Source organism: Podarcis vaucheri, assembly GCF_965113315.1.
Source record: "Podarcis vaucheri genome assembly, chromosome: 7".
In the NCBI taxonomy this organism is placed as follows: Eukaryota; Metazoa; Chordata; class Lepidosauria; order Squamata; family Lacertidae; genus Podarcis; species Podarcis vaucheri.
Window position 1 is genome coordinate 67,563,616 of NC_138765.1, and position 15,988 is coordinate 67,579,603.

At 48.4% G+C, this 15,988-nt stretch overlaps 1 protein-coding gene across 9 annotated transcripts in view; it reads left to right on the top strand.

The window, feature by feature from the left end:
- KCNAB2 (potassium voltage-gated channel subfamily A regulatory beta subunit 2) overlaps window positions 1-15,988 on the top strand; it is a 110,144-nt gene extending 94,156 nt beyond the window's left edge. For all 9 annotated transcript variants that reach the window (XM_082233424.1, XM_082233428.1, XM_082233427.1 and 6 more), the window contains 6 exons: window positions 774-859; window positions 1,900-2,020; window positions 4,109-4,203; window positions 5,316-5,436; window positions 8,031-8,119; window positions 9,292-15,988. In XM_082233424.1, the coding sequence (XP_082089550.1) occupies window positions 774-859; window positions 1,900-2,020; window positions 4,109-4,203; window positions 5,316-5,436; window positions 8,031-8,119; window positions 9,292-9,381 (602 nt within the window). In that variant the 3' untranslated portion in view covers window positions 9,382-15,988. The remainder of the gene's footprint in view (window positions 1-773; window positions 860-1,899; window positions 2,021-4,108; window positions 4,204-5,315; window positions 5,437-8,030; window positions 8,120-9,291) is intronic.

A 15,988-nucleotide genomic window follows, 5' to 3' on the forward strand; every position in this document is an offset into this window, starting at 1 on the left:
TAGGGCCCTGCAGCTCCTAAGCTAGCCTGCTGCCCTAGGCTGTGGAGGAGCACTCTGTTCTGAAATAAAATCCAGCTACCAGTCTAGTGCGGCTTTGTGCATAGAATGGGGAACGCACCATCTTCGCCTCAGGCAGCAAAATTGCTTGGGTGGCTCCTGAGAGTTAGGAGGACCTCTTTGAGTTCCTGGTCCTGGTTGGGGAGGATGGTCGGAAATGTCCCTGTTGATCACCCTGTGCTTAGCAACTTCTCTAGGCCACAGTGGGTCCTTTGGAACAGCCCTTTGGGTTGACCCTTCGATGCCCACTCTGGAAGGCTCTTTTCCATAAGCTGCCCTTCTGTGCTGTCCCTTCATACCCCACCCCACCCCACCCATCTGGTCACCGACGGCTTCATCCTCCCACCTTTTGTCTGTTTCCATTTCATTTCGTGAACTCGTTGCCTTTCCGCTGGTTTTTGGATGGGATCTCCCGGCGCACCATCAGTGTGAGGCATTTCCCTGGAGATACGGTCTGGTTTTCCATGGGGAGTTGCTGTTCTCAGCTCCTCCCTCCCTCTCCCCATCCTCCCATCCTCCGCATTTTTGAGGCCAATAATTTACGCTGCTTGCAAGATGTCTGAGTAGTCAAAGCCTCCCCACCCTGGTCCCTCCTTTTCTTTTCTCCTTTTTTTTTTGGTGTCGTGGCCTTAATTCGACAGGGCAGGCCGGCTCATCGCCTTGGGTTTAACGCCTCTCTCGTTCCTTCTCTCTTTCTTCCTTTCTCGTTTTTCCAGAGACGGTGCGAGCCATGACCCACGTCATCAACCAAGGGATGGCCATGTACTGGGGGACGTCGCGGTGGAGCTCCATGGAGATTATGGTATTGTGGATGAAGAAAGGGGGGGGGGTAAAAGGGTGGAAGAAAGAGAGAGAGAGAAGGGGAAGCAGAGAGGAAGAGTGGGTGGCTAATAGAAAAGATGCCAGGCAGATGTGTAAAACTGGGACCCACCCGCTTCCAACCTTCGCCTCAAAAGTAAAATGAATCTAGGAGGATAGATGGATGAATTGCCAGGAATGAAGATAAAAGCCACAGGCTCAACTCTAGGGAAACAAGGCGGAAGGGAAATTTCTTGAACCAGAGACACAGTCTGAGAAGCACAAAGGAATGGCTGAGTTGCCCAATGGGTGTTCAAAGGCTGGAAGGAACAGAGCTGCCAAATACTAGAGCTTTGATGGGGGGGGGGAGAGAAACAGGAATGGAGGTGCAGCTAAGACCTTTCCCTCAAAAGTATGTAGGGTGGTATGACTGGGCAATGGGATTGCAACAGGGGAGAGGCCCTATTCTGATGGGGGGAGGGGGTCAAACACCCAAACAGGGCTAGGAGCCAAGATGGGTAGGAGCTCTCTGTACTTACTCAGTGGTGAGGGGGAAAGCGCTCTGTGCATCCTCAGGGGTCCCCTGGCCTTTTTCGTTTGCATGAGCTGGGACCTGAACCCTAACTTTCCTCAATCCCTGGAGTGGCTTTCTTTTATTTCCCTGCCAAGCCGTGGACCTGGGGAGGAGGTCCAGGTGTCCGGTATGCTACACACCATGGCGCAAAGGAGCAGGCAGAGCCAGTGTGGTGTAGTGGTTAAGAGTGGTAGTCTCGTAATCTGGGGAACCGGGTTCACGTCTCCGCTCCTCCACATGCAGCTGATGGGTGACCTTGGGCTAGTCACACTTCTCTGAAGTCTCTCAGCCCCACTCACCTCACAGAGTGTTTGTTGTGGGGGAGGAAGGGAAAGGAGAATGTTAGCCGCTTTGAGACTCCTTTGGGTAGTGATAAAGCAGGATATCAAATCCAAACTCTTCTTCTTCTCTTCTTCCGCCTCGCCCACTTCCTGACTGCTTTGGGGTGTTGTTGCTCCCCCCCCCCATAGGAAGCGTATTCAGTGGCTCGCCAGTTCAACCTCATCCCGCCCATCTGTGAGCAAGCAGAGTACCACATGTTCCAGAGAGAGAAAGTGGAAGTGCAGCTTCCAGAGCTATTCCACAAGATCGGTAAGCGTGTACTGAAGCCGCCTCTGGAATGCCAGCAAGGCTGAATAAAGGTGGCAGAGGTGATGCTGCCCTGCTGAGAGAAAGGGGTGCCATGCTCTTAGCTTGGGTGAGGCTGTTTGCTTTAGTACTGCTGACAAGAGGCAGAAGGGGTCAGCAAGTACAGATTCCCAGGGACCAGTGGTCCAGAATGGGGGCTCAGAGTGACTGTCTCTCAGCCTAACATACCTCACAGGGTTGTTGTTGTGGGATTAACTGAGGAGAAGGGGGAAAACCATGTAAGCCACCTTGAGCTCCATGGAGGACAAAGTTTGGGATGCAATAAATAAATAACAGGACTTTAGCAAGGGGTGGGGGTGGAACAGTTTAGCATCCTTCCCCGCCCCAGTACCCGTAGCCCAGGGCCTAATTCAGCACACACTCCCTGGGGGCTTTAAAGTTTATCCAAAACATCCAGGCCATTTGACTGGATATCTCCTGCACATCTCCCATCTGGCTTGGTCCTTAAATCCCACCCTTCCCCTGGCTCAGGGAAGCAACAGAACGGAAATCCCTGCATCCTGGGGCCTCCCCCGTGATCTGCTTCCCAAAGGGCCCCAAAAAGCAGTTATTTGGGGAAACTGTTTTGCTTAACCTTTTTTGCCCTGCTGGCTCAAAACTGCAGCTTGGGATTAAGAGGCTTTCAGCATATTAATTATAATTAATAAAAATATCAGAAAGGGGTCAGGAGCAGCAGCCTTTCCTCTGAATGTTTAATCCTGTCCCAACAAGCCAGCTTTGACCTTGCCATCCTAGCCTCTCTGAATTGGCTCTGCAGGGGCTGGAGGTCCCTGGGCTGCCCTTTTACTGATGGTAGAAAAGGGCTGATCAGTGCCTGGCTGTACAGACCCCCTTGTATTCCCATCAATTGGAGAAAGGCGAGATAGGAATGTAATAAAATAAAATGTGTTTTAAAGAAACACACAAAGGGGGAAAAGATGGAATTACGTAAGTCACACACTCACACACACACACACACACACCACTGGTCCTAGGGGATTAGTAGATGATGATTATGCCACCCATCTGACTGGGTTGTCCTGGCTATTAAAGGGAGTTTACCTTGTACCTCCTTAAACGGTTCAGGAGTGCAATACTTCAAGGGCTGACTCTCCCCATATGAACCAACCCAGACCCTGAGATCATCCTCTGAGGCCCCTGTTTGTGTGCTGCCACTGCATGAGGTCCAAACGGTGGCAACACAATAACAGTCCTTTTCTGCAGTGGCTCCCCATTTGTGGACTGTTCTCCCCAGGGAGGTTTGTCTGGCACCTTCATTATACATCTTTAGGCACCAGGCAAAATCTTTCCTCTATAGCGAGACCTTTGGCCTTTAATTATCTGTGGCCTTTCAGAAGCAAATGGAATGTTTTTAATAGATTTCTATATTTCCCCATTTTATTTCACTTTTAAATTTTCTACCGCCTTTCTATATTACTATACTCAAGGTGGTTTACAAGCTGAAGAAACAAAATAGACAGCCAAGTTCACACACATAATAACCATCTCATCCAATACAAAGCAACCACGATAATGTTAAAATAAACAACTTATATCAAATAAAGCAATATTCAACAATCCATTAGACTATAATAGTAAACAGTAAAGCTAAATATCAGCAGATAATAATTACCAATCACAATTAGTAATAATAATTACCAGTTACAATAATTGCTAAAAACTATAATCAATAAAAGTTTACAGCAAGTCACAATGCATAAAATACCACAAAAGGAGTAAAAGGTTGTGGTTACCACAACCACTTAAAAGGAGAAACAAGAACACACAACTTATAATTTATAATGTATGTATGTATGTATGTATGTATAAATAAATAAATAAATACCTTCTTTTACCTCTTGGTTTCAGTGTAACTCGGGAATGCGGTTGTCTGTCTGGTTGGTTGTAAGTCACTTTGGGTTGCCCTGGGACTAATGAATTATGTGAATAACAATAACATCACCTCTCCGTCTTCCCTTCTCCAGGCTAAACATTGCTGTTAAGCATTTGCTCTCCACCCTCCAACTTGCCTTTTCCTCTTTCTCCCCTTAGGTGTGGGCGCCATGACGTGGTCCCCTTTAGCATGTGGAATCGTTTCGGGGAAATACGACGGGGGGATCCCTCCCTACTCACGAGCATCGCTAAAAGTGAGCGGTGGCAATTGATCGCTGGGACCGGCAGAAGGGAAATACTGTCGCACGTGCCCCTGTCTCTGAGTGACAGGAGACTCAGGGGAGGCCCAGGACTTACCAGGGGTTCCATTCCCTTGGAATGAAGGTCATTGGGGCCTGGGGTACAGTGGTGCCTCGCAAGACGAAAAGAATCCGTTCTATGATTCTCTTCGTCTAGCGGTTTTTTCGTCTTGCGAAGCAAGCCCATTGACGGATTAGCGCTATTAGCGGCTTTTAGCGGCTGATCGGATCAGCTGATAAGCGGCTTAGCGGCTTAGAAAAAGGCGGGGGAGGAAAAAAAACCAGCAGGAACTCGCAAGACATTGTTGTCTTGCGAAGCAAGCCCATAGGAAATTCGTTTTGCGAAGCACCTCCAAAACGGAAAACTCTTTCGTCTAGCGAGTTTTCCGTCTTGCGAGGCATTCGTCTTGTGGGGCACCACTGTATCTCTAGGATATATGGTTTTATCGGCACATATAATAAATACGTTGAAATGTCCTGAGCAGTGGATGGAGGGGCTCGGAGCATCAATATCCCAACAGATCCGGCTTCCCTGAACCACAGCTCTTGAGCCCAGCCCAGAGCAAGGCATGCCTCTGTGTCTCCAGCTTCCAGCATCAGCTAAAACTCACAAGCAGAACCTTGGCCATTGTTCTTCCGCTTTGCAAGGTGGTGTCTTTTCCAGTTAGGTGAGGGAGGTTACCCCCATTTGCCTCAGTGGCAACAGGGCAACCTCCTTCTAATGTAAATGGCTAGTAGCCACGATGGCTATGCTCTGCCTCCACAACTTCTGAACCCCAGTTGCTGGAAGCCACAGGAGGGAGGAGGGCAGTTGTGCTTGAATCCTGCATCTGGTTGGCCACTGTGGGAACAGGATAGTGGACTAGATGGGCCATTGGCCTGATCCAGCAGGCTCTACTTGTGTTCTTAAATGGCAGTTCATAACTGGGTGGCCGAAGCTATTGCCTTAACCAATGAACTGATCTGGCTGGTTTAGCATCTTAGTCCCACTAGATTCTATACCTCACATACCTTGGTTTCTCTTTGCTTCCGCCTGCCACTGGTCTCTTTCCTCTCCCCAACCGCAGGGCTACCAGTGGCTGAAAGACAAGATCTTGAGTGAGGAAGGGAGGCGGCAGCAAGCCAAGCTGAAGGAACTGCAGGCCATCGCCGAGCGGCTGGGCTGCACTCTGCCCCAACTTGCCATTGGTAAGTGGGAAACGCTTGCCTCCATCCTGACCCTTTCCTGGAGGCAGTGGCTGTCTCTGCAGAATGGGAGAGCAGCTTGACTGGGTAGCGGATCCATCTAGACCAGGGGTCGGAAAGGCTTACTGGGCATGGGCTGGATCACTCCCACAGAGATCCTCCAGAAATCGCAGCTGCACATGTCCGTGGCTCCGGAAATTGCTTCTGCGCATGCCCAGACACCAAAAACCACGCCTGCGCAGAAGCATTTTTTTAAAAAATAATTTTTATTAACAGGCCAATCACATCACATTATCCAAATCACATTAGTTCCAAATTATACAGCCAAATTTTAAATATTGTTGGGGGTACCCATACATCAAGCTCCGCACGAGTCCAAAACTCCGAGCGAGTCCAAACATCACTTATATTACTGCTTTAATTAGACAGTTCTATCCAGTTCAATCCAGATAGTCCTTTATTACTTTCTTTCTCTTCTTATTGTTATCGTATATTCCTTTCTTTGCGATCTCTGATAATTTTCACAAGCAGATTGAAAACAGGCATCCTTTGTGTGGGTTTTGTACTCTCCAAAGATCATATCACTCAGGGACAGCCTTTGTTCAAAGCTTCAAAATAATAATAATAATAATCTTCGGTCTGTCCTTTACTTTTCTCAGGCTTGCCAAATAAATCAAATGAATCAGGAGGCTCTGTCAGGTCAAGCTTGCGTTCCAACATTCCTTCTCTTTCGAATGATCCTGATTCTCCTCCCCCTGTCCTTCTTTCTCCGGCAAGCCTGTCTTGGCAAGACACCATTTTTTAACTGCGTCATGAAAATTTTCCTCTTTCTCACCGCTCACCAATCCTCTCTCCTGTTATAATCCATCCCACACAGTTCTTGAATTCCTGCTTGTGATAAGTGAAAATGCAACAATCTTATTTCTATCTGGGGTGAAGGGTTATTAATATCACATCGTGCAAAGAAAAAAAAAGGTTTTTCCTCCCCCCCCTTCATTCCAAACATACAGTCTCCTAGTGGTGATTCATCAGAAGATTTACTTATCCATCCGTCACTCCCGGTCACAGAGATCCATTAATCAGCAGTTTTATCTCTCGAACATTACTTGATATATGTGCTTCAGCTTCATTCCAATCGTATGTTTCCAATTATAATTCTGAGCTGAAGCAACCAGCATGCGCTAATTGGAATCGGCATCAGGAAGATCTGACTTCACCGACGGCTCATGCCAAGTGTTCGGCACCCCCATCTCTCGGATCAGGGGGTGCAATGTGAACACCGCTGGCAAGGCAGCGCCCCCCATCTCCTGGGGGGGTAGGAAGACTGCATACTTCCCATAGCAGCCCCTTAATTACCTCGTATGGGTCAGAGAGATGTTATTGTCGGCCATCTTCCAACGCGCCACCTGGTGGCCCCGCGCAGAAGCAATTTTTGGCGTCTGGGCATGTGCAGAAGCAATTTCCGGAGCCACAGAAGAGAGTCCCTGTGCCATGCTGCACTGGTTTAGCGCAACATGTGGGGACTTGCCCAGTGGGCGGCTTGGTTTGGGGGCGGCTCGTGGGCCAGTTAAACAGCCTCTGTGGGCCACTTCCGGCCCATGGGCTGCAGGTTGGGGACCCCTGATCTAGACAAGTGTTTCCCAACCGGTGTTCCGCGGCACACGAGTGTGCCGTGAGACATCGGCTGGTGTGCCGCAAGATGCCTGGAGGGAGGCGGGCGAGTCGGGCGGCGAGAGGCGGGGCGGCGGCGGCGAGGAGAGGCCGCGCCTCCTGCTGCTGCCTGGCGCTCCTCCTCGCAGCTGGCAGCGCTGCCTGGGCGCCTCCGCGCGACTCTGCCTCGCTGGGTTTGGTCTCCCAGCAGAGACGGGTCACACGCGCACCTCCCTCCCTCCCTCAGCCTGCGCGGAGGGAGAGCCAGAGAGAGGCATCGCTCCTGCACGGCGGGAGAGGGAGCAGCCGGAGCGATGCCCCAAACGAGCTGAATTCCGAGCGAGGGACTGAGGGGGGAGGGAAAAAACTTTCACTTTCGTGCGTCCCTCCCGGCGTGACGCTGCGCGCTGACGTCACGGGGCGGGGCTTTAATGGTGGTGTGCCGCGAGATTTTTTTTCAGTAAACAGGTGTGCCGTTGCCCAAAAAAGTTTGGGAAACACTGATCTAGACCCAGCCTTCTGTTTCCAACAGGGGACAGACAGAAACTCACGTGCAGGACATGAGGGCAATGAGTCCCCTCCACTGTTTTCTCTACACAGAGAGAGACAGAGACAGAGGGAAACTGGTACTCAGAAGCTCCATTTAGTTTTCACAGCTTCTCCAGATTTATATAATTCTTCTTTCCAAAGATTTCTTAAGCTAGTAGCCTTCGCCTTAACTGTAGGCAGCAAATTTCACATGGTAGATGCATCTTGTGAAGAAATATATGTGCCCTTATCTGTCCAGAGCTTGAGAGCAAAAGTGACTTTTTGACACTGCTCAGAGTTTCTTGAACTAATCACTTGACTCTCTGCCAAAAAGACTCTGGCCCCAAACAATCCCCCAGGTGGCCTTGGCAGTGTCTCCATTACATTCCCCTAATGCTCTTCTTTTCCCCCACCTCCAGCATGGTGTTTGCGGAACGAAGGAGTCAGCTCCGTCTTGCTGGGGGCTTCCAATGCAGACCAGTTAATGGAGAATATTGGAGCAATACAGGTGAGCACCCATCACCCACCTTCAGGCCCTGGCAAACTGATCTTTGTTTGTTTTTCTTGCATGGAATGCTCTGGACATAGAACCATAGAACTGCAGGGCTGGAAGGGGCCTCTAGTCTAAGCCACTGTAATACTGGAATTGCAGCTGAAGGATCCCTGGTAGATGACCATCCAGCCTTCAGACTATTGAAAACTATTTGATTACTGATTGTTGGCATGGGAGAGAAGGGATTGAGGAGGAAGGGACGATATTAGGGGGTTCATATCTTGGCTTCACACTCTCTGCTTTTAGTTTTGCAAACAATGATATTTACATGGAAAGGAGACAGTGAATTGAGCAGATGCTTTTGCAACTCAGCTTTCTTAGAACATGCCAGACTGGCTGCCTTGAATGGGGTCTCTCTTGAGACCCCTCCAGGTCAGAATAGCTCTATCACCCTCAGGGGGAGGCTACTGTAGCAAAAGATTGCTTTTTTTTAGGGGTGCTTCTTAACTCGCCTTACATGCAACACTTAGAAGTTCACCCACCAAAGGGAACGCAACCCTTGCTTTGCAGTGGTTCTCAACCTATGGGTCCCCAGATGTTGTTGAACTACAACTCCCATCACCCCTAGCTAGCAAGGCCAGAGCTCAGGGATGATGGGAGTTGTAGTCCAACAACATCTGGGGACCTACAGGTTGAGAACCACTGATGTAGGGTTTTACGCCATTCAGTATGTCAGAACATGCATTTGTCTTCTTAGCCAAACCTACTTCTCAATGATGATGCAATATGGGTGCAGGAGGATCAGCACGTAGCACTTCGAGTTCTCTGGAGGCAACACAAATCACTCCATCTACTCTGGTGTGAGGTATGCCACCTCCATCAGGCGGCTCCTGCTCCTTAACTGTGCCAGCTGGTCATTTTAGGAACTGTTAAGAAATTGATTCCTGAGTTTTGCTTTTTCCTCTTCCCTCCCAGTCCCATTTCCCTTGTGTGTCGTCTATTGTTATTGTTGGTATTTATTATAAGCCTGCAGGTAAGGACTGCCTCATTTCCATTGTACGTAAGCGGCTGAAGAGCTGGGCACAAATGCTCCAAAGAAAGAAAGAAAATAAGCACAGGCTTGATAGCGTCATAATCAAAAACTAACTTATGACCTCTCCCTCTTACTTGTCGTTTCCACCCGGCAGGTTCTTCCAAAACTCTCCTCTTCTCTTATCCATGAGATCGACAGCATCTTGGGCAATAAACCCTACAGCAAAAAGGACTACCGGTCCTAATCGGGAATCCTGTTCCCGCCTGGGACTTTCTACTCCTTGAATTCCTCTGCCTCTCCCGTTCGCTTGCTTAAAGCTATATCGAAGCCAAGTCAAGAAATAACGGTTCACAACCCAAGACAACAGCGCAGCGTCTGAAACGAAGGCGTCCTAGAGAAAACCGTATTCAAACGTCGCCAGACTGCATAGGCTTCTTAAACTTTAATTTTCCTTTTGAATGCAAGAAAACGCTGCAGGTTTGGGAAAGGGGCGAGTGAGGTTGGTTTCACGTCCATGCTTCCTTTTTCGAAGGAGAAAACAACTTTTGAGTTTTCTTCTCTCCCTCCTCCTCCTCTCTCTCTTCCTTGCAGTCGTTTCTCTCTCTCTCTCTTTCTCCCAACCACCGTATCTACGCACAGAGAGAATATCACAGTGCTCAGCTCATCTCGGTTTGAGCTGGGACCTTCTTCTTCTTCTTTTAAATGGGCAGAGTTAAGGTTATGTTTCGATCCACCATCCCAACTCTCTGTAAGCCCAGCTAGAGGAGCTTTGAGGAATGTGCCTTGGCCAGCCTCCTGGAAATGTCAGAAGCTGCTTTTGGGGAGCCACTACAGGCACCCTCCCTGCTGCCAACCATTCCCTCTTTCCCTGTTTTGACTTTTGGGGGAATAAGACGGATTCAGAGTGAATTGGCTGAGCAGAAAGTGCCCAGTTCTGCAAGGTCCCACAGGCCACGTTTTGCAAAAAGTGGTTCATTCTTTCTATCACTTAGCCTCAGAGCTGGGGGGGGTGGAGGCAGGGGGTCAGAGAGGAGAGATCAGGGGGATGGGACATTCACAGGCTGAAACTGACCCATCTCTTCCCCAGGTGGGGTCAAGAAGAAAGGCTTGTCCATGGAGAAACAGAAGGCCTAGACTAGAAACCCAGAACCTCCTGGTTGGAAAGATGTGAGAGCCAGTGTGGTGTAGTGGTTCAGAGCGGTAGTCTTGCAATCTGGGGAACCGGGTTCGCGTCTCCGCTCCTCCACATGCAGCTGCTGGGTGACCTTGGGCCAGTCACACTTCTCTGAAGTCTCTCAGCCCCACTCACCTCACAGAGTGTTTGTTGTGGGGGAGGAAGGGAAAGGAGAATGTTAGCCGCTTTGAGACTCCTGAAGGGGAGTGAAAGGCGGGGTATCAAATCCAAACTCTACTTCTTCTTCTTCTTTGTCCTATATCTCACTCAGGCCCTCTTCTGACCCCAGCAGGTCCGCTTAGTACCTGCTCATCCTCCCATGTCCTCCCTCAGATACTCCCCACCCTCACAAAAAAATGTCCCTCACTTTCTACAGCTTGAGGTGCTGCCTTGATGTCCTTCACAGCCTTGTTGCTCTGAGCAGGCAGAGAGAGGTTCCCAGAAGAATCGAGAGCCTGTACTTCCACACACCCCCAGGTGCACTTGTCCCCCCCCCCACTTCGTAGGATAAGCTTAGGGTCCCATCCATCAATTCCAACAGCAGAATAGTCCCTTCCAAGTGGGGAGCCAGAAGGGGGGATCTGACAGCATGAAGGTCCCCCCCACGGAAGGGGCCACCACGCCCCTGACCCCGCCATCTCTGTGGCCACAGCGTCCGAAAGGCCCAGAGCCCCTCTCAGAGGAGAGTTTTCCCTGTCCCGTTGCGGCCAATGCAAAGATTGTGCCTTAGTTGGCTATGAGATGAGCTTGCCTTCTGGGATGGCCGCACACAAAATCAGCCCCTGAATTCCAAAGTGTTGCATCTGATGCTGTATGTTCATTGTCTCTATCTCCCTTCCCCGTTTTTTTTGGGATTTGTACCAACCCCAAATGTAATAAGTTGAAGGCTACAGGGGTACCTTTACCTTTACTTGCTTATCAATTGATACTGCAGCCCTACAGCAGGTGTAACAGGGCGGCAAATGGAGCAGGGCCAATGCCTTCCAGGTCTTTTTGGACTCCAATTCTCATCAGCCCCTGCCCAGATAGCTGTTAGAAGTGGTGAAATATTTGACGGGCCCCAGTGACTTGAGGAAGGATGCAGTTGGGCATCCTTCATCTAATTCCCGCCCCCCCCAAAGCGTATATACTTGATTGTAAAAAAAGAAGAAGAGACCTCTAAGTGGTTTGCAAAAAAAGAATAAAACCATAATATTATCAGCAAGCACAATTACAGTCAGCTATTTAAAACGTTCAAAAAATAATACCGTATTTTTTGCTCTATAAAACTCACTTTTTCCCTCCTAAAATGTAAGGGGAAATGTGTGTGTGTCTTACGGAGTGAATGCAGGCTGTGCAGCTATCCCAGAAGCCAGAACAGCAAGAGGGATCGCTGCTTTCAGTGCGCAGCGATCCCTCTTGTTGTTCTGGCTTCTGAGATTCAGAATATTTTTTTTCTTGTTTTCCTCCTCCAAAAACTAGGTGCGTCTTATGGTTTGGTGCGTCTTATGGAGTGCAAAATACAGTAATTAAAATCAATGATAAGCTGGGAACCAGATTATAAACAAACATCAGTAAATCTGGGCAGGCTTGTCTAAAACAACAGTGTTTTTAGCAGGATCCAAAAAAGAGTGAAGGTGAAGGTGCCTGACAGGTGTCAATAGGCAGGGAGTTCCACAGTGTAGGTGCTGCCACACTAAAATATACCAATTTCTTACCATTGTGGAACAGGCATTATGTGGTGCTCCTGACTGTTCCAAAGATCAAAGCAGTCAAATGGGCATATATGGCATCAGGCAATTTTGCAGAAAAACTGGTTTGGCATCCTGAACATTTCCAGCATTTTAGTGGGTTTCTTTTATGGCCTATGACTTCGAAGCAAAGATTTGTTTATTTTTAAAATAATGCCTAAAAATTAATGTGAGGTGGCTAGAGAATTCCTAGAGCCTTCCTTTACAAAACTGCAGCCAAGGGTTTCTTCCGCCCCGCCCCACCCCCAAGAAATGAAGGCACCATTGTCCCTCCAGTTTTGCCTGTGGTCAAACAGGTTTGGTAGGCTTTTGCCATGTTAGCAACCTGCCAGACCTCTTTGGCCAGAGGTAACAGTAGGACAAAAGAAGTGCATGTATGTTGAAAAGTGGGTGGTCTGTGCACCTGAGAGTACACAGAGGCACCATAGGAAATGGTACATCTCTCCAACTGCTTTTAGCTTTTTAAAAACTATTGCCTGCATCCAGACTCTTCCTGTTTTGGGGGGAGGGAGCAATGAAACTTATTCTCAGCTGGGAATGTAGTAAACAGCAGAGGGAAAATAAAACCGGAAACCCAAATAACAGAATCATAGAACTGTAGAGTTGGGAGGGACCTAAAGGGCCATTTAGCCCAACGCCCTGAAAAGGAGCAAAAATGGATGGATGCCCAGAGTTTTGCCGGGAAAGCAGCCAGTTCATTGAACAACAGCTTTGCAATAAGGCTTTTCGACAATATGCATGCCAGACTGTCCTGGTGACAAAAGCAGCTATGCATTTATGACTCTCTTCCTGGCAAAAAGAATGAAATTGCATTCATGCCCTGATTTGCTTTGTTGTTGTTTTTGTTTGCTTTTATGTGGACACACGACTTCACGATTTGGTTTCCTCTGGCTGTCAGGCAGCAGCCACGAATGCAACTGCATCCACCTCGCTATTGCTGCATTTGCAGTCAACTTCAGAAGCACAATGAATTTGGGTTCCCACAGTTTGGGGCCTCTTCCCCACCCCCAGTGGAGAAACTTCCTGGATTGTTCCCAGTGCTAGCCCGACGCAGAGCAGATCCATTGGGATTAATGGCGATGACCAACTCAGGTCCATTAATTTCAATGGGCCGACTCTGATTGAGGCTTAGGCTGCTTTCCTGACATCTCCCTAACTGCGAATCTCCTTAGGATATTCAGGGAGCTCACTTTGGTGTGGCTAATGCAGCAGTTTGACTTCGCTTCATCCCCGGAGGCGCACACCATTGGCTCTCGAGACAGACAAACACCAACAATTAGAGCTTGCCACACAACATACGAGCCACTTCCAGATACGGAGCAGGATATAGCACAAGTTTAATTTCTGTGTTGCTGTATTTGCTCCCGGGAAAGAAAAAAAATCTGTTTGCACATAACATGAAAACGAGCGCTAACACTTGCACCATTCCTCACTACGTATTTCCGGAAGTGGTTTTTGTAAACCACTCAAGGTAATTCACAGTTCGGGAAAGGTCAGCGAAACGAAATAAAGTTGCTGTGTACAAATGCAGCTTTAGTTGGATACAACCCCCAGAGCTAGATGGGAATGTCTTCAAGCAGTTTCAGAGATTAATGCAAAAAGGCAGGCAGCCTGCTCCTGGAGTCCCAGGGTCTTAGAATTGGAAAGAGACCCCCAAAGTTCATCTAGCTCAACTTCCTGCAATGCAGGAATCACACCTGAAACCTCCATCAAAGGAGAGTCCACCACTTTCCGAGGGAGTCCCTTCCACAGCCGAACGGCCCTCACTGTCAGAAAGTTCTTCCTAATGTTGTAACTACCCTCTTTTCTGCCCTTTCCCCTGATTTATCAAGCCCTCCCCTGCTGCCCTCCTATATTGTGCAGGGACCTGCTCATGGCTGCTTTTTGCAATGGCACACCAGGGGCCCATACACCAAGGGTGAGCTTGCAAAAGGGTTCTTATCTCACACCCCTCCTTGTATTTTTTTTAACTCATGGAGGACAACCATTCAGCTGCCTGCACAAGAGGGATCCAGAACTGAGCAGCCTGACTCGGGAACTGGAGGCTCCTGATTCAGAAGTGCTGCGGCGTTCCAGACCAGTTCTAAGTACGAAAGCGGGTTCCTTTTTTTCTTTCCTTTTTTCGGCTAGTCGGTGGGTAGTGTAAATACGATGCGTTTTCAGACTGAGCCGCGAAAGGCTTGTGTTATTTTTTTACTAACGTCTGTCCCCGTGGATGAGAAGTATTTTTGTATGTCTGTCCGCCCCCCGCACCCCTCGCTTACCAAATCGTTTCCAGTGGGAAGCCTTCGTCAAACGCATTTCCTATCCTCTCTTGTTATAAACTTTTGCTTTCCCCTTCTCCCGCAAAGCAACATTTGGTTCTTTATCTGGACTTGATGTCGTCTGTACGGATGGAGAGGAAGTCGAGTCCAGTTTACATTATAATCCAGAATTACACAATCTGCATTGAAATGCAACAATCGGGCCCTCTGCTGCAAACATAACAGAAGGATGTGGTCGAACCTGGAGCCAGGAAGAAATAACGGGACTGCCAGTGGGAGAATCACATTTTTAAATGAAGTCCCTGCAATGAGAAAAGTAGCTCATGTGACAAGTTTTCTACATGCAGGGAAGATTCAGAATTATGATTTCTGCCCTCTCCAGTCTGAGGGAGCGCTTTCCATCCTGCAGCCTTGGACAGGATGGGCTTCATCCAAGTTAGTTGGGCTAGTTGCAAAATCCTTTTCAGCACCGGTCGCATCAGAGGCTGAATTGCTGTTTCAGGAGGCAGAAAACTGCAAAGTCAAGGAGCTGCCGAAACACAGCTGTGGCCTCCATCACTGGATCACCAACTTTTATCATTGATTTTTTTCTTTATATTTGCTTTATTTTATTTTTCTTGATGGGTCCCCTGTCCAGGAAGCTTGCCCCCTCCAAGCAAAGTTGAGCCACTTAGAGCTTTGTGGCCTCCAGCAGATTTAAGCACAGTACTAACTCCCCCAGTGGGGCTTAAATGTGCTGCCCTTTTGTGGGAGGAATGTAAAAACTTATTTGAGCAAGGGCAGAAGGCAGAGACACATGTCCAGAAGTAGAGGAGCCTCGGGCCCGCTTTCAGACAGCCTCAACTCTTATGGTGGGGATGTTGATGGGGGAGAACACTTACCATTTGACTTCAGCCTCAAGAGGTTCCCCCAACCCCCTACATTTAAAGCCATCAGCAGCTGTTCTGCCATTACATAGACAAAGAATGGGGGGGGGGGATTCCAGCATCTTAGAAGTTTCCCACTTGCAATCAATGGGACAAGTTAAGGCATGACTTGGCTCCCATTGATTTCAGTGAGAACCAAGCTTAGTTAATTCTGGGTCCAACCATAGGATCACGCACACCCCACCAAATGAAATAGGAATTCAGAACCATTCTGACCTCTTTGCACCCTCTGGGATTGGGCCCTTTCCCCTCTGCATGCCAGAGGACTGTGCATTTTCTCCTCCATGTCTGCCCCACTTTGAAACGTTTCACAGTGTCTAAGCCCTTCACTGAAGGCTTCCACCTTCCCCCCAAAACCTTCCCTATCAGCCGTGTTTGCCGTGCTAATCAACTTCTTTCAGGGAGCCATAGAAATGCCACTGTAGCCAGGGGGGAGCAGGGGATCTGTAAATGTCCCCTGCCTCCCATTAACCTTCCAGTGTCTTTTTTTTTAATTTTAATTCCATGTATGTAAATAAAATTAAAAATACTCTCTCTTTTTTCTTTTTTTGCCTTTTTATATATGTCAAAACAAAAGTGATCGTTCTCTAGAAATGACATATATGACGACTGTGAGTCCTGAGCTAACCGCGTCTAGGCAAAAGGCTGCTAGCCCCCATCAATCATGCTTCCTGACAAAGATTTGGACTGATTAAAGATAAAGCTTCTGTATTTATGGAATGAATAAATGAATAAATAAAAACCAAGCCTTATTTTA